At 33.9% G+C, this 23,566-nt stretch overlaps 1 protein-coding gene across 1 annotated transcript; it reads left to right on the top strand.

The window, feature by feature from the left end:
- The first annotated feature begins 458 nt into the window (after nucleotides 1–458).
- Nucleotides 459–22,163, top strand: Rgs18 (regulator of G protein signaling 18). The gene is made up of 5 exons (XM_031384414.1): nucleotides 459–773; nucleotides 1,234–1,335; nucleotides 2,391–2,452; nucleotides 18,708–18,874; nucleotides 20,818–22,163. Exons 1-5 carry the CDS (start codon nucleotides 655–657, stop codon nucleotides 21,073–21,075), a joined length of 708 nt encoding a protein of 235 aa, XP_031240274.1. The 5' UTR covers nucleotides 459–654; the 3' UTR covers nucleotides 21,076–22,163.
- Nucleotides 22,164–23,566: the final 1,403 nt, after the last annotated feature.

Here is a 23,566-nt window from a genome sequence, read left to right as displayed (position 1 = left end):
CATATTACTTTTCTCATTTCATTTCATGTACTTATCCAAAAAATTCCAATTTGTTTTAGATCACTTTATGGACTGATAATTAAATCATGTGAGTTCCATTCTACCTTTTATTCATAAATGGCCTCTTGTCTTATGTTTATATTAGGCAAATGTAATTAATCCACACTACAGTGCAGTATGTGAACAAATGTAATTGAAGTCAATTTACTAAAACTAAATGAAATTATAGTTTAAAGAGAGCAAAACTGAGCTGCTAATGTTTGCTAATGCCTTGCCACAAGACATTTTATGTCCTCTGGTAGATGACAGCACCATTCATGTTACTGAAGCTTCTATCTCTGCAAGCTTGAAAGGGAAGTTACACTGTGCTAATACCAGCTTTTATCTGGAAGGCCAGAAGCGGTTTTGCAAATGTGTGGTATCATTTCCTTCAACAATTCAGTACATGACCAATCTTGAGTTCCTCATTTCCAGACTTGCAGAGGCAGAAACACAGCTCTTCCCTCTCTTTCCTGCTCTTTTCTCTTTTTCTAAGCTCTGTGGAAAGATTCAGGAAAGCGCTTTATTCAGCATGTTTTTCTATGAAATAGTATTCATCCCTGGGAAAGAGAAGGACTAAGGAAACCCGACATCTTTTCGTCACTGGGACAGAATATGGAAATGTCACTGGTTTTCTTCTCTCAATTAAATATGTGTGAATCAAAAGAGAAAACTTTTTTCAAACTAATGCATGGGTCAGGAAAAGAAGAAACAAGCCTTGAGGCCAAAATCAGGTAAAATTAGAGATGTCGGTGTCAAGCTTGTATTTAAGTAGCATGATAGATGATTATCTGTGAGCTCTTACTTTTTAAATACTTTGTTGAAAATATATTGATTGGAGTGCTGCAAATGACAGGGGATGCTTTTTTATTTTTAAAAAATTATTGGAAATAGATGTTATTCTAATGTGGTTTCATTTTTAAAAAAAAATGTTAAAAATTTTAACCACACCTAAGAATTAAAGTAATAATTAAAGAAATAGAATCTCAAATACTTATCTGTTGTTGAAGTAAAAAGGATCGGCTGTGGTGCACTCTATACTAATTTCTCTAGTTACTGTTTAACTAAGTCCTTAAGTAAAGGAAAGGTATTTCTGAGGGGTGTGTGGGTATTTATGAATTTCGAATTTCTTTGGCAGGTTAAATAAGGCTCTGGGACCTCATAATTGTCCTAAACATATTATTGCTTTTCCAGAGCTAAAGAGAAAAGGAATAGACTAAGTCTCCTTCTCCAGAGGCCTGACTTCCATGGAGAGACTCACACCAGTAGGTCTGCCCTCTTGGCCAAAGAAACAAGGTGGGGAATGAACGTCGATTCCTTGGGAGGGTTGCTTTAGTACTCTGTAACTGATGATTAGGGGAAAAAGAAATAAGAATCTGAATGCTACTGGAAAACACATAGTAACAATGGATATAGTTCAGTATTTTATTTCCCAAAACTTAGAGTAGCACTACAATTCAACCACATTCATAACTCAAGTCAAATTACAAGAAGTTTGAAAATTGTTCTCTTATAATTAGTAGATCTGTCCATTTTAAATGATATACTTTAGAGCCAATAAATTGATGAAATGCTAATTTTTTAAGTAAGGTAAATTGGCCGTGAAAAGAGGTTATGTATTGCTTTCCTCAAAAGTTTATTTTTTTCTAATAACGTATGGATGACAGAATGGAATTCACAAATAAAGAAATTTTTGTAACTTGTTTTAGCATTTACTTTAAAAAAGTAGCCTTATATATTAGCTTACAACTACTCAAAATTTTAATATGTTTAGTTAAAGATTTAAAAATATTTCACTCTTTATTATATCAAAAAATAACTTTTCTTGCCCCTTTAAGACTAACTTTATGCGTTAAAAAAGAAGAAAAAAAAGGAAAAAACAGTACATTGTGGTTACAAATTCAAGGAAGTTTCTATTTTTTTAAAGGGCTTTGAAAGACACTGTTTATGGTTTCTTATTTGTTGATGATTTTTAAATATATATATTCTCTCTCTCTCTCTCTCTCTCTCTCTCTCTCTCTCTCTCTCTCTCTCTTTCTCTCTCTCTCTCTCTCCTTCTCTCCTCAACCTGGTTTCTCTCTTTCTCTTATTTCTTGTACTTTTAGATTAATACATGATTACTTTTCTTAAAAACTCAAACAATGTTGACACTTTGATAAACCCTAAAATATTTCATTGTTCAATGGGGAGAATCCAAAGGAAAACTTAATGAAGTTAAGTCCTGATGAAGATTCCACTGTTTGACTTGGGAGCACTTAGTTAAGTGGGGAGCACTGACTTCAGAGTCATAGTAGCCTGAACAGACACGAACATTTGACCATCTATCATCAAACATTTTCTTTTCTGCACAGAGTCTCCCCTGAAGAAGCAGTGAAATGGGCTGAATCGTTTGACAAACTGCTTTCTCATAGAGGTTAGTGGGACTGTCTTCAAACCCTGATTCCTTGATAAAAGAAGCACAGATACTTGCATTGGTAAAAAGTGAATCGTCATCAGATTTGTACAGATTACTAAGTGATTGGCAGTAAACTGAATTCTAGTCAACAGGGATAATTAAGGAAAAGCATAGACAGATAAAAGAAAATGTGTTTTTAATTTTCTTACTTGCTCAGAACTACTTATTATTGGTGAATTATTGTATCTTAATGTTCTAGGTAGCAACTATAGCATTTAAATTCAAAATTTGTAGTGTGAATTTCCTGAAATTTAAAGAGAATTAGTTTTATTGAATGCGTATTCAATATATTGTCCACATTATTTCATTCTGAATGATCAAAAAAATTAGTTATTTGGTAGACATTTTAGGGAACCCTCACAAAGAAAGCTGTGATGACAATTCCCATGAATTCTTATGACTGGTTCTAAGAAAGATCAACTTTGAAAATTATTTCTTTCATTTATTGATATTATAATAAAATTATATATTTCCTCCTTCAACTATCTTCCTACAAACACTCCCATGTATGGAGGGAGCCTTCATTCCTCCTTTTCAAGTTCATGCTCTAACATTGTCACTAGATTTTGTTATATGCATACATGTCTAGCTATTTCTAAAGCAGATTCTTATAGAGAAATTTAATCAGGTATGTATGAATGTAGAGCACTGTGAGTTAGGGGAAAGCAGAATCAGAACTGGCTTGCTCTTTCAACAAGTAAATGTGGGTCAGGGACTAGCAGCCAGGCTTTGTGCTTTCTTGTTGGTGTATTTCAAGTACCAAGAGGATAAACCTTTTGTTTTTGATGAACTCAGTTCATTATTTACTTTAACTTTCAAAGTCAACAATTTGTACTTACTTTTTAGTAGCAAAACACAGTTTATTTATTTACATTTTTTTACTTAACTTTTCAGCTGTGAAAGTAAAACTTAATGATGACCAGATAGACACACTAGAGCCCTCAGTCACAGCTTTTTTTGGCTGATCATTAATGCTATGCCTTACCTTACCTACTCTTTGAAATACCATACCTTCATTGCCTTTCCCCAGACTACTCTAAGAACACGCCAGGCAACCAATTGATATATAACCATGGCAAGACCCATGGGCTTACCATCCCTGAGTGTATGTTAGTAGAAATATTTCTCATGATCAGGGGAACTTAAAATAGAATATCAGAAATTCTGCATTTTTCTCCAGCAAGAAGAAGTAATTTCCTTTGTATTTCCTAACTTTCTAGTACAAGCATGATGCCAAACATTTTCCTTCTTTATTGAGAACATTTAAAATGCTTTCTTCTTTGCCAGACACAATGTCATACCCCCTATAATCCTAAGTACCGTGGAATTGAAAATAGGAGGATCAGATTTAAGATTAGCATTGTTTGCATAGTAGTTTGACAGTCAGTCTGGGTCACATAATGCCCTAATCAAACTATTAAAAACATTTCTTCTAATATATATTAATTATATTAATATATATTATTAATATATTACATTATATTATCACCACCCTGTTTTATATATATATATATAGAACTTACAAGTCTAACTAAATTTATACTCAATCACTAACCTCTAATGTTTTGTATCGCCATTATTTTGTATATTCCACTCTCAATTTCCATTAGGGTGGAATTAACACAACTCTATCTTCTACTTCTATGTGATAAAGTTGTTTATATTCCACATGAACCTTCTGTCTTTATACCAGAATTATTCAACATCTATCCATTTAACCTGTATTGCTGTAGATTAGAGTACTTCATCCTACTTTCAAGGATATTTCATTATAAGTGCATATCACATTTTCTTACCCATTCATTTGTTGATGGATACTTATGTTAATTTTATACATTAAACATTGTGTATGTGTGTTTGTTGTGAATATTTTATTTGAGGCATATAAAATTTTCTTCATAATTCCAACTTATGAAATCTTTACTTTTTAAAATTTCCTTTCTGTGAACATTTTGTACAAACTACAATTTAGTCTCAATTAATAAAATCATTTTCAAGAATGAAATTATTTCTTTATAATTGAATAATGACTGTTATAAGTAACCACATACAGTTCCATCTGTGGGGCCTCCCAGGAACATGCAGTGAAAAATGTTAAGCGTTTACAGTAAAACTAAACTTGTTTCTAGAAAATTCTGCAGATGCTCCTCTGAAGCATGAGATGTTCTGTATATGGCTGTATACTCTCAAGTATGCTCCATAATTACATTGGTTTTTAGCTACCATAACTGTAAACTTATAATTTTTAATTTCTCAAAACAACAGATTCAAAAAGTATTAAGTGGCATAATGAATTATAAAACAATAAATAGTGCCAATTTTATAAATACAAATGACTTCTAAAATAAATTATGATAATTATAAAATTAAACCAATCTTTTTCTCTTTCCAGAGGTTGTAAATTAAACAACAAAGAGGGTTCGGAGTTCAGTGAAAAGTGATGTTTAAACTGGGTTTATTACTCTAAATCACAAATTGTTATTTAAACAATTTCATCATACTCTTATCATCTAAAGTATAGAAATGCTTAGGACAAGAATTAGTCCTCATTCTGTAATTCTGTAATTCAGTCTATAATTCCCATTTACAAGTACTGAAAACCAAATGTGTTAAATTAAATCTGACACTGTTGGATTTTTTTCCCTAGTGGTAGAAATATTAAGAAGGTGCAAAGTACCCACAAGTTAAGTTCAAAAAAAAGTAGTATGAATTTTAAAAAGTCACCATTCACATACCTGAATATTAAAATCACCTCTTATGGCCAAATTACTAAGTAACTATAATAAATTTCACAATTTATGCTACTAATATTACTTTGCTTATTAAATTATTTTCTATTGCAATGATAATTGTAACACTATGAACCTTCAAATAATTACCTAAAATACTTTTGGTTACAATGTTATAATTAGATAAATTCTCATAATTTGACATGATGGGAAAAATACATGTACACATATATTTTAAGAAAGACCTTGATTCTTCAAATTTTAATATAATTTCCCTTGAATTAAATGGTTGATTGCTCAAGTATAGCATGCTTTATCTGTACAAATGTATTGATACATTGAATTTAGTCAAACAGGAAACTACGTTATGTATCAAACGAGGGACAGTGGCAATTTGAATATAGTATTTCATAAAATGAGCTATCCTGAAAACCAACATAGACTAACTAGAAGTACTAGCTTTACCAATAGAATCACAGGATAGGCAGGTTTGACTGTAGTTTCAGAGGATAAATGAAAGTTCACTAGCTGGACAAAATTAAAATGAAGATCCAAGCAGGCAGGCATTCTAGGCTTAAGACTTTACATTGCCTGACTGATCTGGAGAATTTAAAACGAAGTATTTCTTTAAGTAAAAGTGGGGAGAGTAAATAAAAATTGACAGCTAAGACTTACTAAAACAGAAAATTCCCTTGATTTTCTTCTGTTTCCACCCTGTATAAAAGATAAGAATCTTTAAAAGATTTCTCTATATTTATTTATTTTATTATTTCTGTATATGAGTGTTTTGCCTGTGTGCAAGTATGTAGACCACATGTGTAAGAGGAGAGCTTCCTATACTTTGGGACTGGAGTTAAAGATGACAGGAAGCCTCCATGGGAATGCTGGGAAATGAACCTGTGTCCTCTGCAAGAGCTTCAAGTTTCCTGAACTGTTAAGACAACTCTACAGTTCGACTTTGATGACTCCTTATTCATAGTGTAATTTTAAAAATAAGGATTTTAATTAATATACAATAATTAATTTTATTATGTATCATATTAATATAAAGAATTATTTGTAGGAGAAAATGTAGAGAGCAAAACACAATGTGTGAGCGTCAAAATCTTCTAAAAACGCAAAAGTGTTCTAAACTAATTTTTTATTTAAATCAGCTCAATATTATATTGCAAATTTTAATGTAACAGAATCCAACAATTACTTTTGTTCCTTATTTGTTTCTTTGACAATATGCAGATATATTTATTCTAAACCTTTGTATTGCCACGCACACTTTGTGTGACAATAGTTTGAGGCGAAAACTTCAAGAAAAGCCAGTCTCCTGCCCCTGCATTGTCACTTGGCACCCCTAACTCAGAGGTAGCCCAGATATGTCCTCATACTTGTGTGCTAGGTCCCCACCAAAATATGATTTGTTTACAGCTGGACAAAATCTAACATTGCTCTCTGATCTTCACCAAGGTTCCAACATCTTAGCTAAACCCTGGCTTGGAATTTACCCACCCAGAGTAATTGCCTCAGGCATTGTGGGTAGGGCATTGAAGCTAACAGAATGGAAGACTTGTCCCAGGGCAAGGTCAAGTAAAACCCTCATTCTCAGTCACACAGCTGAACCACTCCTAGGAATTAGAGCAAAAGACACGTCTGTACTTGCCCAAAAGATTAATATAGTGGGCGTTTTACCTAGGATGGGCAGGACCTTGAGCCGAGTGTGAGTGTGTGTGTCTGTGTGTGTGTGACAGAGAGAGAGAGAGAGAGAGAGAGAGAGAGAGAGAGAGAGAGAGAGAGAGAGAGAGAGAGAGAGAGAGACAGCATTCACCAGTCTACATTCAGCATTCGGACTCGCTCGCACTCTGACTAGAACTAGAACTTAGGTGGACTAGGACTTAGATTCATGCAGTCCGTAGCCCCCCCCCACCTCCTCCCACCCCCTTACCCCCTCCCACCCTTTCACCCCCTCCCACCCCCCCACCCCTGGCCCAGAGCGCTTGGGCCTGGGGGGGGGGGTGCAGCACCAGTTGAGATTCAAGAGATTGGGCATTTGAGATTCAGCATTCAGCATTGAGGATTTGAGATTTGAACCTCTGTCTTCCTGGCTGGCTCACCCACAGTCCCCAGGGACTCCGGTTGAGCCCAAGCAGCCCGAGCATGCTCAGAGCCTGGGGGTGCTGCACCAGTGCAGAGGAGATGGCTGCTGTTTTAGACCTAGTGTGTTTTAGATGGCCTCAGAGGTACCCTGACAGCTGAGCTGCCAGATTTTTCATTCTGCTTTTGTAATGATTGTAAAAGCCTCATGTCATTTTTAAGAAATACACTCAGATCCTACACTACTTGTATTGAATCTGTTTGACACTAGCCAAATCCCATGCACACCTGGCCAGAACCCATCGTCCTGTGGTACAAGGGACCCCATAAAAGAACCCCAGTCCGTAACATTGTATATTAGAAATTTGTCTGACATTGAAAATGAATCCCAGAAAACTATAATATAAACAAATGTATTTTTAGTAATTTACAAATGCATTTTAGTAAATCAAAATGTCTTCAGGTATCAAAAAATTCTGTCAGTGTACTGACAGTCATTGTCATTAGTTTCAATTACATTGACAATTTTTATAGATGTGATACATATAAGTATGAATATGAATATTGTATATGAAATAATGCAAGTTAAATATTATGTATCTATACTACACATACATCTAGAAAAAGCCAATAATTTTATATAGTAAAGAGTGCAAAAAGTTCAGATAACAATGAAGAAAACACTCAAATAATTAATTTGAAGACAAACTTTGGGAGAATTTTTTTTTTTTTTTGTAAAGCTACCTCTGATGAACAGGAAGGTAGGAACTCGACAATTGACTGCTTAAAAGATTCTTTCAAATAAAAATTATGTCCTGAGTATAGAACCATGTTGGAAGAAAATTTGATGATCTTGTTGAGATAGTGATTGTGGATGCATACTGTAAGATGGGAAGGTGAAGCAGAGAAGGACAAGCCAACAGCATCTGGCTTCCTCTGTATTAATTAGAAGATGGTGGAACAGGCTACAGTTAGAGTCTGCATAGTGGACGCAAAGCCTTATGAGAAACTTTGCAGAATTTAATAGTCCCATATCTAGAATATGTAAGTGACTATGTGCAAACTCTGACAGAGGAATTTCTGCAAGAAGAGTCTGTCAACTATAAAATACTTCTTCACGGCTTATTTCAGTATGCAGCCTTTTCCTGGTCACTGCAAATATTCACAATATGTTTAATTCTTTTGATTGATTAGTTTATTGGAGGCTTTTATACCTGTGGATGTGGCTCTCATAAATATTTTGCTGAAGACACTTTGTAATATGGAAAGATAAAAACAGACTGTGTCCTTGGATTTAAAGATATGAACTAAAGAAAGTGTGTAAAATATTAGTTTCAGATTATGAGTAGCAGCAGTAAGGAAACTGATGCTTCACTTTAGGGGAAGGAAATGAGTATTATGTCTTATAGTTTTTCAAGTCATTCTTTAAACTTCTAGTTCCACCAGTTTTCTGTAATATAGGGGGTTCTAGTGTCCCACAAAGTTAAATTTCTGGTTCAAGATGACCATGATCAGCAGTTTTATAGTTTATCTAAAGGATGGAAATTTTTAAAATTCATCTTTAATTTAAAATGGATGGCACTCTTAAATCATTATTGCAAAGGAAAGTATGCATTCTGTGGCAGCTCAGACCTATTAACACAAATGTTAGAGGAGAAATGATTCACTCTGATTACAGTATACCTAGGCCTCCTGCTTCAGAGTTTCTTGACTTGTTGCTTCATATGGTTTCTTGGCATCTGAAAAATGTTACAACAGATGTAAGAGGTTCAATTTAGAAACAGAATTATAAGCATTTCATGTTTGTATGACACATGCAGCCTGCTTCTTCCAGTGTGAATTCTCGTCCCAGGTTCCCTCAAGCACTTCTGGCAGACATACTCACCACTTCCACTTGTGGAAAGTTCCCTGAGACATGGCTGCATCTGAGTGAGAAGTCCCCTTGTGGTGTAACCTCAGAGAGCCATCCAGAGTAAGAGGAACAAGATGTTCAAAGTTTTCAACTTTGCCTGCATACAGTTTTTAAACACAACTTAAGGGAAGCATTTAGTTGTTTGAAATTTCACTCCTCCTGAGTTAAGATTTGTCACTTGTAGATTATGTCACCAAAAGTCATTGAGTGACCATGTCATGAGCCCTCATAGCACACCAAGCAGCATTTTCTTTGATATTCTTAGTTAATTTTGAACATTTCTATCAGCTTAGGACTAATCACCAGGACAAGAGTTTTGTGCATTGTAACAGAAAACAGCAGCTAACAGTGCCACACTCCCTTCTTTGTGTTCTTCTGAAGGACTATGTATGAAAATGGTTACTTTTCTTTTCTAGAAAACTTCTGCTTAAAGAAAATGCAAGCTGATTCCTTATGCTATTCAAAAACAAAACAAAGTAACCCTTAAGTTATCTTTTTTTTTATCTTTGGTAGGCTTATATCTGTTCTGTCTACTGATCTATATATTTATCAACTGTTAATCTTTGTCTTTATGGCCACTTATTGGTAAAAATCATTTAATAATACATCAAATAAACCTGAGTTCAGTCTCTCATGCTCTCTTTTTTTGGTTGTGAGCCTAGCCTTTAACGGCTGAGCCATCTCTCCAGCCCATGCTCTCTTTCTTAAAAGAGGAAATCAGATGTCTGACATCCACTTTATCTATAAACATATAGGGTTTAATCTTGTATGATTTTGTGTGTGTGTATATATATATATATATACATACATACACATACATGTATACATATGTATGTGTATATATACACATATGTATGTGTATGTGTAAATACATATATATATATATATATATATATATATATATATAAACTATAACAACAAATGGAACAACAGTGCTTTAAGTCCTTACAAATCCTTTGTAATCAAATCCTTAAAAGTCTTTAGAACTTCTGTTATAATTAATATTATTGCATTTGAGTGTCTAACATAGACCTCAAGTTCATACTATGTGACTCTCAAGATGGATCAAAGATTTTTCCACTGAATAACAATTTCAAATATATCACCCAAGGATGCTTCCCTTTTGAGATCATTTTAAAGATGTTGTTGCAATTAAAACTATTAATATGAAAAGTAATTGCTCTGTTCTGAAATAAAGACAGTTAATGATTAACTGATGTTATTTATGCTTTACGAATTCACTGCATGACAAATAAAAAAGTAATTGGAAAAAAATTATTACCCATTTACTGAAGGTAAAGTAACTACTTGAAAAACAAATTGACAAACATTTGCTTTCTTATTTCCAAATTACACAAGACTAGAATAGGAGGTTTTATTAGTGCAATATAACAGGTTCTTGAATTTTACAAACTTTGCTTCCATTTGTATTTAAATGATAAGAGAAGAATGAGTAAGGACAAGAAAAAATACCTTTTTAGTACATAAGGAAACATACAGGAAATGTGAAATAAATAGAATATGCCCACTTTTTAATCACATTTCCATATGACTTTTCTATAGATATTATAAATAAAATTACCTGGAAATGTTCTCAAATAAACTTTTTGGGATTGATTCCAATTATTTTCTAATACATACTTGAAAAGTTTCTGTAGAAGTTGAGTTTATCAAAACTATTCCATTAAATATATCACAACATTGGGTTTCAATAGAAAATAAGAGTTTTGTGAGAAAATACAAAGACCCTCTCTGATCTGCAATACTCATTAGAGACAAATGTAAATGTCAGACTACTTTAATAATGAAGTCTAAGAAAATTGGAGATTGTTTGGACAAAAATCCAAACATTTTAGAAATTTGAAAGACAAAGGAAGTATGGGGTAAAATCAACTACTTTCCATATTATCAAACATTCATTACTGGGCCATAAAGATGTTTTCTCATTCATTCACTAGTTAGTAGGCTCACTAGTGAACTGGTTTTGTTGTAATTCTTACCAGAGGATGGGGTAGAGGCCCACAGCTCAGTTCTAGCCCTTTGATTACTGGGTTGTAATTTCATAGTGATTTCCCTTTTGTAGGCAGAGATATGCCCCACATCCCAAATTCAGCTTTAACTAAGAAGTTATAAAGTTTTGCCTTCTTATTTTCTTTCAAGCTCATAACAGCGAAAGGTAATACCAAATAAAGACAAAGACATGCAACCAAGAGACTAGATCATAAGGCTGTGGTTTTAGTCATACAAATACAAAAGGAAGAATTTTCTCTCTGGTGCCAACCAGTAGCTGACCAATGTTTATTTAATCTATGTTTAAAGTTATCACCTTGCTTTTCTCTGGCATTGGATATATTGAGAGAAGGTTGCATTTTGCTTTCTGCTAATTAAGGGAAGAAATCCTTACACGACAGTAGTGACACAAACCCTAGCGTTCAGGGAAGGGAAGGAATGCAAACACTCCTGCAAGCCACAACTAACCAACTAGCCAACTGCAGGAAAAGCAGGACTTCCTGACAGCTAATTCCATTACTTCATTTTGACAGCTGCTAGGGCTTAAAAATATTAAGGCCAGATATGCATCAATTTTGCCATGGAAACTTGCATATTTTCCCATACTTGGACATAATGCATTCTTCATAAATATTGGTCCTTGTCCATTTTTTTTTTGAGAAAAGCACATTGCTCAGGGTGAGAAATAAACCTGTAAAACAGTATACTGACTGAGCTAGCCAAGTAAAGGGAGCAACTAGAAGTCACTCACTTGACCCTATTGGCTGCTCTCTGTGGTTAGTTTACTGACCCACTCAGAAAACACTGACCTCTCAGCTTGTAAATGGGAGTTGCTTTAAACTTAAAAGTCTCAAAACATGTAAGGACTATATATGTCTTCTATATTCATATAAAAGGAGGGTGAAGTCTCAAGGTGTTATCACAAGGTATTTTAGCCTAGCCTTTCCTTTCTTCCATATTTCTTTAACATGTAATTACAAAGATGTAGTGTTCAGGCTTCCTTTGCTACAAAAAAAAATAAAAAATAAAAAATAAAAAATAAAAAAAAAGAAAAGAAAACAGAACCTTGCTTACCCAGTGAAATCTCAGTGGAAGTACAGTAGTACAGTAGAAGAAATTCAGGTTACATTTTATCATTTCATCAGGCAGTGTGGCCTGCCTTCCATTGCTCTAGTGCTGAGTGACGTTGCTGCTTCCTGTGTCTTCTTATGACAACTGATTTTCTGTAATTCCAATATATTAGAAAGATTGATTATAGCCTAATCTAGTGTCATAATATGTCATGAAAGTACAGATGAATTCTGTGTGATGGACTGATAAATGAAAATACATAAAGCAGAATTTGGGGGTTTAATTGCTTCCTGTTGCTGCTATATCAATTTTCCAAATTAGTGGTGCGTTAAGCCCAAATCCGTTCTGACAGTTCTGTATTTGAGAAACCAAGTATAAGTGCCATGTCAACAAAATCAAAGTGCTATTAGGCAATTATTCTTACTAGAGGATCTAAGGGAGAATCTCTTCATCACTCATTTGGGCCATTAACAAATTCTCCATAGTTTTTCACTAAGGTCTTTGTTCCTTGCCTAACAACAGGAGAAAGTCTCACATTTGAGATTCCACAAGTTCCTTGGTTCTTGTCTGCCATCTTCCAGTTTTAAGGGGGATAAAAGAGATGTAAATTTGTTCATTTTTTTTCCTCTTCCATGCTTAAGGACTGGTAATTAGTTTGGATCTACCTGGCCAATCTTCCCCCCTCAGATTCTTAACAATATAGCCCTGGCTGTCCTGGAACTCACTCTGCAGACCAAGCTGGCCTCGAACTCAGAAATCTACATGTCTCTGCCTCCCAAGTGCTGGGATTAAAAGCATGTGCCACCACCACCCAGCCAAGTCACATCTTCAAAGTTCCTTTATCTATGTCAGGTAATATATCTCTAGATAACAAAATATTTGTCTCACTTGAGATCAAACCCATTAGTTTGTATGTACTATACAGAGCTCTATCGCTAAGATTACCAGTACTAAAATAAAAGCCCTTTGAAAATTATAACACTGACATTTCAAATTATAATGTATCAGGATAATATTCCTTGTGCACTTGAAATGTGTTGGATATATGTTTTTATAACTGTCAATCATATTGATTTAGTGAACAATTTATATGTATAAGCTTTGTGTATTGTCATTGCCGATTTCAATCATAACTAACAATATATGTGAAATTTTATATATTTCTTATGACTAAGCATTTAATAATTGAGATGAAAATAGTCCTGCTTTTAAAGACTTCTTAACTGACAAATATGATATTTTATTCAGCATTCTTGTGCTTAATTTCTGCCTGCACACATCCTTTATCATCATCATTTTGACTTGTACTCAGTGGCTGTTTAATCCATTCAAATGTAGTATCATCAATAGAGACATAATTTTATTGCATACCTTAATATTGAGGTTTTCCCTGCCATATGTTAGCAAAATCAAGTTCTCCTCCTCCATTTAGCTTAATAATCATTTACTCATATTTCTATGTAATGATATTTTACATAGTAAATGACTGAGTTCTATTACTTAGAATATTTGTAACATAGTATACAATAAGTAGTTTCTCACTAAATAAATGAGTTGTTCAGTAGGTAGTCTTAAATACAAATGAGTATTTTTAATAGGTAAATCGACCAACATTTTGATTTCATTATAGAATTAGGAGCATGCTTAAGTAGATCCTCATGATGTGCTAGGAGAAATAGTACACTTCTGGGACAATCTTCAAAGTTGTTTAAAGCAAAACTGGTATAGAATCATGGATACTCTTAAATGTGAAGTTTTTACTGTGTTAGAATGACAAGAGTCTAGGTCGTACTAGAAAATCATTAAATGAGGTCCAACTTAACAGATTTAGAAATAAAGGTATCACAAGCTCATCTTTTTTCAATACACATGAAAGATGTCAAGATAAAATAAAACATTTTATCCTAAAGCGTGAAATTGGGAAACATAACATATATTTAGTAACATCAGATTAATAAAGGTTAATTTCTCAAATAGGCTGGCATATTTGACTATTTTGTAACCCCAAACACTTATGTTTTACCTTTTTATATTCTATGTAGCTTTGGTTTTATCAAACTCATATTTGAACACGGACACCAATAAAGATACTAACATAAAAGGAGATTATCTCATGGTGCCCCAACCTTAGACAAAAAACTATAAGCAATTAAGAAATATTGAGAATATGAGAAATAATCTTTCCCAAGGAAGATTCACTTGGTGGTCATATAATATCAAGTGGTCAGTGCTGAAATCGAAGACACACAAGTAACATTATACTGGCTGGGCAGGGTAGGTTATATTTGTATATGTAGGCATATATGTCAACAACTGAATTTTTTTAAAAATTCAGGTAATTATTGACTCACATACTCACACTTCTCCTCAATTTTATTCAACTGATCAATGTGCCTTTTTAAAAAAATAGTAAAAACTAGTATTCTGCTGTTTTTCTTAGTATGGCCCTCAGATATAATTTAAATCATGCCTGGTGATGCATCCATCAGTACCTTTATTGCTCAGAGTATTTTGCTTATCCAGAGTCATTTTATGATTCCCATATTAATTTCAAGATTGTTTTTATTTTAAAACCTCTGAAGAATTGCATTGGGATTTTGATGGAAATTGCATTGAGTTATAGATTGTTCTGAGAATTGTGGCTGTTTTCACAAAATAAATCATATCAATCCATAAACATCTCCTTCTTCTTCAATTTCTTTGCTTGGAATATTGAAGTTTTGATTTCATAGGCCTTTTGTTTTCTTTGTTGGGCTCATTCCAACATGCTTTTAGGCTATTGTGAATGAGATTGATTCCTTGAAGTTTTTTTTGTTTTTGTTTTTTTTTGTTTAACTCTTATGGTTGCCTTCTTCATATTGGAGGCATACTGATTCAGGCAGGGCAAATTTCAAATTTGTCATCTATGATTTTGATAAAAGTCTTTATCAGCTGCCTCATTGGATGAAGAAAATTTGATCATGGTGTGTGATTGCTTGGATGAGTTCTTAAAATTGGTTTCCACTTATTAATTTTAACATCTATGTTCTATAATGCTCTGTGTTCTATTGGTTGTCATATGGCTCTGGCTTTATATGATTTCCATTGTCCTGCCTTTATTTGTGTTAATATGGCTCCTTCTTTATATGGTTTCTTTATAACCAAATAGCATCTGATTCATAAAAAGATTTGAAAGTACTCCTTCCTCCTATATTTAGTGGAAAAATTTAAGTGATATTGGTATTAGTTATCTGTAGAATTTTAGGTTGAATCCATCTGGTTCTAGGCTTTCTTTAGTTTGGAAATATTTGATAGCTTCTTCTATCTCACCAGTGGCCATTGATGTATTTAAATAATTTACATTATTTTTACTTAAATGTGGTATGTAGCATACCTTTAGAAGTTTATCCATTGCTTTACATTTTGCAGGTTATTAAAATGTGTGTGTTAATATGTTTACATGATTCACCACATTTTCTTATCTATGGTAATGTCTTCTTATGGATCACTTTTCTCTTTTAGTAATTTGGCAAAGAGTTTTTCAGTTTTATTTAACTTATAAAAACAACTCTTTGTTTTGTTGATTTTTTATTTTTTATTAGTAGTTTCAATTATACTGAAGCAATTTTTGATTCAACATTTGTTATTTCTCTTTATGCATTCTTTTTGTAATTGGTTTGTTCTTGTCTTTTGTTTCTTTTCATTTTGTTTTAATTCCTGTAAATTTAGTATCTGTTAATTTATTTAATATCTCTTTAATATTTTTAAATCTATATAATTAGAGCTATAAGCTTCATTTTAGAATTGTCTTTATTGCCCCCTGACTTCCCAGCGTGATCAACCAAATACAGTATAAAAAGATGCAGTAAGAATCAGCACAAAACCTTAGATCAAGGCTGAATGAGGCAACTTGGTAGAGTAAAAAGGTCCCCAAACAAGACGAGAATGTTAGAGGTACCTAACAGTTAGGAGTCCTATAAGTATCCTATGCTATGCTATGTTAGAGGTACCTAACAGTTAGGAGTCCTATAAGTATCCTATGCTATGCAACCACAGCATCTATGTAGAGGGGTTATATGACTTTTAAAATCTATGACCTCAAATGTGTGATCCTCTTGACTCCACTTCATTCAATATGTCTTACTAAAAATGAGACCAAGAAAATGTAGTAAAAGGTGATAAGGTAAAACAGAATGGAGACAGAAAGATATGAAGGACTATCAGTGATGATGTAGAGCGAATTGTCTTACTAATTTCAATTCTGTAATAGTTTTCTTTTCTTTTGTCACAGATAACTACATAAAATGTTAAGTAAATTTTTCTCTGACATTAAAAATAGTTTTTGTTCTTAAATATTGTTGTTTTTCCTCCCTCTACTTCTCTCAGCCCTGTTCCTTTCATAGCCTTTCTGTCTTTTATTAAAGAACAAACAGGCTTCTAAGCTTTCTAATGAAATAGAATAAAATAAAAATCAAACACATAGAAATTATATAAAAGCAAACAAATAGATGTAAAATGGCTCAAGAAAAGACATAAGAAACATACAGATGCAGAGACTTAGTCATTTACACACTCATGAAACCCATACAAATAAGAAGCTATAATATATTCACAAAAGACGTAAAAGACAAAAATAAAATAAATAAAATAAATAATACAATTTAAAAAGAAAAAGGGACTGTGACATGCTATGAAACAAGGGACTTTCAAGTTTGCCATTAAGTTTGTTTTCTGTTGTCTGTCTTCTGCTGGGCATGTAGCCTACCCTTAAGAGTGGTTTAATTTTTGGATGTTTCCACTCCCTACTCCATTTGACCTCTAAACTCACTGGGGCCTCCAGTCTTTTGAGGGTTAGGTGCATCATCTCTGAATGAACACAGACCCGGCAGTCCTCTACTGTATGTGTGTTGGGGATCTCTTATCAGCTGGTGTATACTGCCTGTTTAGTGGCCCAGTGTTTGAGAGATCTCAGGGATCCAGATTAATTGAGACTGCTGGTCCTACAGGATCTCCCTTCTCCTCAGCTTCTTTCAGCCTTCCCTAGTTCAGCAACAGTGTTCACCTGTTTCTGTCCATTGGTTGGGTGCAAATATCTGCATCTGACACTTTCAGCGGCTTGTTGGGTCTTCAGGAGTATGGTCATGCTAGGTCCCTTTTTGTGAGCACTCTATATCCTCAGTAATTGTGTCAGGCCTTGGGGCCTCACCCTGAACTGGATCATACTTTGGGCCTGTTGCTGGGCCTTCTTTCCCTCAGGCTCCTTTCCATTGCCATCCCTGTAATTCTTTTAGACAATTATGGTCAATTATGGTCAATTATTTCAGGAACAATTATGGGTCAGAGTTGTGACTGTGTGATGGCCCTCCTCTCCCTTATTTGATGCCCTGTCTTCCTGCTGGAGGTGGGCTCTATAAGTTCCCTCTCCCTACTGTCAGACATTTCATCGAAAGTCCCTCCCTTTGAGTCCTGAGAGTCTTTCACCTCCCAGGTCTCTGGTGCATTCTGGAGGGTTCCCCCAACCTCCTATCTGGAGGATGGGGACATCCACGTGGAGACGGGGGATGGGGAGGAGATACATCAAATAATCTTGTATTCCCAGAAAGACTTCCTTGGGGAAATTAAATATCCATTTGCAAGTAGATGTCAATTGGATATATATTCTGGGTTAGGGATAGGGACATGTGCCTAGTCTCCTTTTAGCTCTGGACTGAATCTAAGGAATAGCCATATAGGCCCTTTGCATGTTGCCTCCGTCTCTGTCAGCTCCTATGTTCAACAACCATGTTAGTTTAGAGGGCCTTGCTTCCTTGGTGTACTCCATCCTCTGTTACTCTTGAACACTTTTTACTTCCTCTCAGCTATGTTCTCTTACCCCCTGAGTGGATAGATTTGATGGTAACATCCTTTTTAGATCATATTATTTAGGGCTGTGCACAGTTAGAACTGGCAGTGTTTCTTTGGTGGATAGACAGGAAAAGAAGGCTATGTAGAACTAGGAAATGTTGAAACAATGGAAAGAGAATTTGAGGATCTCCAGTACAAGAGACATGATTTTTTGTAGTGGGCAGAATGGAATACAAAAGAAATGTTTCACAAGTCTATAATATAATCCCTCCTGCTCTTAGAGAAACATGAATAGAAGAGATGTAAATTATGGTATGCAGTATGGTCCTTTTTACACTTAGTGTTAAAGATTTAGATTGAAGTGTGATTTAGCCTTATTTTATAGAAGTTATATCCTCCTTTCTTCTGCTCAAAAAGTTAATTTATATAAAGTGCCCATATATACTGTGTAAATGTATAGATCCTTGTTGAATTAGAAGGAGATTTTAGCTTTGGTGTTAGTATTTGTATACTTTTTAATATCAAGTATGGCATCTTCCCAGCAAGACTGTTTCATAATAACAATATTATTTATTTTTGGTAGATGGAGTGGATGCTTTTACCAGATTTCTTAAAACTGAATTCAGTGAGGAAAACATTGAATTTTGGGTTGCGTGTGAAGACTTCAAGAAATGCAAGGAACCTCAACGAATCATCCTAAAAGCAAAGGCAATATATGAGAAATTCATTCAGAATGATGCCCCCAAAGAGGTACTGTGACAATTGGAAACACATGGAACTCCTTGCTACCTTCATAGGGTCTGCTTTGAACAAAGTGGATTCCTTATTCATTCCATCAGGGAGCTCAAGATTTTACATTAAAGCAAAACAGTTTAATTGCAGGTTTCTACCATCAACACTATTAACAGAATACAGCGTAATATGGTTATGGGTTAAAAGTATAACATCACTCTCAGAGTTAGATGGGAAGTGATTAATGCCACAGCATTTTGATTCTTTCTCTAATCTGTATTAACTATCTTAGCAGGCACAACTACCTATTAAAATCTAAAGATCTCTGAAACTATTAAAGAGAAAATAAACAAACATTAAAAAAAAACACTGTGTAATACTTTATAAGGTTTTATAAGTCTTTATAAGTGAGCCAGCTGCATGACTTAGTTTGTTAAAAGTGCTTATCTCTAGACCTGAAAACTTAAGTTCAACTCCTAGTCTCAACATGGTGGAAAAAGGAACCAACTTCCCAAAATTATTCTCTGATCCTCACACTATACCATGGTACACTTGTCCCTGAAACAACAAATATAATTTTAAAGCTATACAAGGTTTTGTTTATCCAAAGATATTATTTCATCACTATGGGATAGGCTAAAGAAGAAAATTAATAGACAAATGATGTAACTCTAATTTAAGAATGTTTTAATTGTTCTTTCCTTTGATTACAAACTAAATAAGTAGATCATGTGGTGTACTTGGTAAATTGAGTATGAGTTTAGCAGATATTAGACTATCATAAAATATTAAATGGTTTGTTGTTTCTATTCTGTACCCAATAGTTTGTATTCCCTTTCTAGGGTAGAAAACATGCTATTTCGCTGGTCAACCACAAATTAATACTATTGTTTTAGCTTTTCCTTCTGAAATTAGCTCATTCAAATTGAAAACAAAAAGATGTTTTGTCTCACATATCAGAGGACATTTGGTCCTTTTTCTTTATGTACTACAGCAAATCTATTTGTAAACAGAGAGATGCATAGCAAAATAACTTGGTTACTTTATTATGCCTGGTAGGAGAGACAGGAAAATAGGGAATGGGAGGACATAGAGATAGAAGAAGAAGGATCGGAATCCCAGTATCCACTCAATGTAGCACTTCAGTTACCTTTGAGTACTATGCTCAAAGATTCCATCACTGTCCAATAGGTCCGCAGGATGGCAACTAAACCTTGTATGACTTTCTATGAAATCTTTAAGACTGAAACAATTACATATTCTATAATGAAGTGTTCTCTATTTGGATATGGTGCTCTAAGAAAGTATAGTTGGTTAGTTATGTAAAAATTTAATAGATTATGTCACCACATAGATATCCCAAAATATAATATTAGTACCAGTGGTGGTGCATGCCTTTAATCCCAGCATTTGGGAGGCAGAGGCAGGCGGATTTCTGAGTTCAAGGCCAGTGTGGTCTACAGTACCAGATATATCATTTGGGACATAATAAAAAATTAATGGGGAAAAATTAAAAATAAAATTAATAAAAATTACTACATATTCATATGCCAGCACAGTTTTGATTATAGAAAAATAACATGAAAAAGAAATCAGAAACCTGAACAAAAAGGTCTTATTGATATCACAATGATGCCCAAGCAACTCATTCTCTGTAACTTAAACATTTTAACTTCTGAGATATTAGTTTCCCACAGTGAAAATGAATGAGTTGATATAATGATTATATGATAGCTACTGTTGCATTATCCAGAATAAGAATAAGCATAACTACTAACAAAAAAATAGAAGAGCCAGAGAAACACCAGCCTAGAATACAATGTTGAATCACTAGGCCCTAAGAGGAAATACTCAGGAGTCCAAGCACACTTTATACTCTACAACATTTTAAGAATGTGAGATAGTTCTCAAAGATGTTGTAGTAGATATCGTATAATTTTTCTTTTTTCCTGTTTATGCAGGTTAACCTTGATTTTCATACTAAAGAATTAATTGCTAAGAGCATCACCCAGCCCACTCCCCACAGTTTTGATGCAGCACAAAGCAGAGTGTATCAACTCATGGAACATGACAGTTATAAACGCTTTCTGAAATCCGAGATCTACTTACATTTGATAGAAGGAAGACCTCCGAGACCAACAAATCTTAGGAGACGATCACGATCATTTACCTACAATGAGTTCCAAGATGTAAAATCAGATGTTGCCATTTGGTTATAAGTAAAAGTCATTTTTCTTCTTTTGACGGTACATGTGTACATCTGCTTCTAAAATATAGCTTGTATATAGTAAGAAATGATTTCACTTTTAAAATACACCAGGCAAAAGAATTTTTAAATGTAAGAACTTTTATATTATATTAGAATAATTCATCATCTATCTTCCAAAATATTTTATGAAAATGTATCTGATATTCTATTCATAATAAAATCTTTATTTCTGCAATAACAGTAAGAAAAAGCTTTGTAAATTGTTAAAGTAAAATGAAATCTTTGCAGTAATGTCTCATCTAGTTTGAATTATATTTCTAAGCGAAAACAGTGTATTTAGATAACTGTATATACAGAAGATATTTTATATAATGATGGATTGGAGCATATAGAAATGACACATTTTTTATAATGGGGAAGGATGGACATTTGTTGTTGCATACTAATTGTGACTACAGATTAGCTATTTATCACTTCCACATTTAAGGCAACTAAAATAAATATTATAAAAATGCATTTCTCTCTTCATATTAAATGGATAATCTTAACCCAGGTAGATATTTGAGACTTCACTCCGCAGTCATATGTACTCTGATGAACATTCCCTATTAGATAAAGCAACACTTTTTTCAAAGGAGTGTGCTCATATTACATATCTCCACATATCCATGGAGTATATTACTACCTTCTCTCCCAGTAAATGAATGAAGCACTGAAATAACACCAACCAGTGCTTGAACTAGGAGGATGTTACACTTTCACACAAGCATTTAGGTCTCACATTTGGAATTTTAAAGTTGTGTAGAAGTTCAAACTCAGAGGTGGTGAAAAATTAAATCCACAAATTTGACAACTTTGACATCAGCAAACCCTGTTCTTTCATTGTTATTTCAATTCTTGCCTAATACTATATTATACCGTAAGATTATACTAATAAATAGATATCTCTATATTATAGAAATGTTTAATTGTAATGCATTGTGTGGTCTATAAAAGTCTGTTAAAAATGACATGTTTTCAGATTAGTAAATGTATGTATCTTCATAGAAGGGTATAACAAATTTAACATCTACAATAATAAACTGTTAAATTTACTTAGTAACAGTTAAGTTTATTTCACAAGATATCTCTCAATATCTCCACCTTCTTATCTTTGAATGATATTGAGGTAGAAAATCTTATTTATTGTACCATTGGTAGTAATGTTAATAATTTATACTTTTTGAAATATGGAAACAAATTGCAAAAAAAGGAGATTTTTAATTTTTCTCTGGTTGATTTATATTTCTTATTTGAATATGTCTCTTTCATAGAATATAATTGGTTTTTATACTGAGTTAAGATGACACATGCTTTCAAATCTACTTATTGAATTCATGGTTTGATTTTAATAGAATTGTTTTTAAAAACAGACACACAAACACACACACACACACATACACACACACTTACACACTCACACAATCACAATTTACCACGTCACAGTCAAATCACACCTTAGCCTGTGAGTATCTAGTACTCTGTCCCCTAGGCGGGGAGTCTCCACATTTAGAATAGTCCCAGGACAGCCATGACTATTAGAGGCCACGGACTGGTAATTATTCAGTTTCCAAGGAAGGATGCCTCAGAATGGCCAATCTTGCTCCTGGACCTGAAAAGTTCCTGGAAAGGTGCCGGTCCCTTATGTAGGCTGAAATTTTGGAAACACTGGTTCTACTATCAATGAAGAAATTAGCTGCAGAAGCAACAACAGGGGAAATCAACTTGCTGGCAAGAGGGGAGGCCAAGTGACCAAAAAGCAAGAGGAAAAACTTCCTTCTAAAATATTTCTTAAAACTATAGTCCTACGAAATGTTGCTCCTCACAATGGGCTGGTCCTCCTAGTTAAACAGGAAAATCCTTCAGGTAAGGCTCCCTACTTAGGTAATGCTAAGCTGTGACAAGTCAACCATAAAAACATGTTTTTAAAAATAAGTCAATATTTGTGTTAAATATTTATTTAGTTCACCATGTAAAATACCCAAAGGACACAATGTAAATATAGGAATTTTTTTTTTTTGACTCATGGTTCAAGTGTATATTCCTTTGTTCCATGGATCTTAGGACTGTTATGAGGGAAAATGGTTTTATCTCTATGGTTGTTGGAGTCTCTGACCATAATGTTGTACTTGAGTCAGAGAGCAGGAAAAGACACCAATTGTAACTCTTAAAAGTTATGCCTCCAGTGGCCTACTTTTTCCACAAGAACCCCTCTCCCAAAATACCATCAGCAGTGGGGGCCTAAACAGTCATGAGTATATAAAGAATATCTCATATTCAAACCATAGCATTTTAAATTAAATTATAAAACATTTCATGACGTGTTGAAATTCAGTATGTTTGAATTTCAAAGGTTTTGCAGCCTCCAATGGATATAATATAGAAAAATAGATAAGTGCCTAGACAAATGGAAGGAAAAAATTATAATCAGCATCAAGCTCTGGCTGAGTCAATAACAATGA

This window comes from Mastomys coucha, unplaced genomic scaffold (assembly GCF_008632895.1).
Source record: "Mastomys coucha isolate ucsf_1 unplaced genomic scaffold, UCSF_Mcou_1 pScaffold1, whole genome shotgun sequence".
NCBI lineage: Eukaryota > Metazoa > Chordata > Mammalia > Rodentia > Muridae > Mastomys > Mastomys coucha.
The sequence above is the reverse complement of the archived record's forward strand: the minus strand, read 5'-3'. Positions and strand labels throughout refer to the sequence as shown.

Excerpts from the sequence above, each read along its gene's own strand:
- Rgs18 (XM_031384414.1), top strand. The coding sequence starts at position 655 with ATGGAAATGTCACTGGTTTTCTTCTCTCAATTAAATATGTGTGAATCA. Across the intron at positions 774-1,233 it reads AGCCTTGAGGCCAAAATCAG|AGCTAAAGAGAAAAGGAATA; the intron begins GTAAAATTAGAG and ends TTGCTTTTCCAG. Across the intron at positions 1,336-2,390 it reads CTCTTGGCCAAAGAAACAAG|AGTCTCCCCTGAAGAAGCAG; the intron begins GTGGGGAATGAA and ends TTTTCTGCACAG.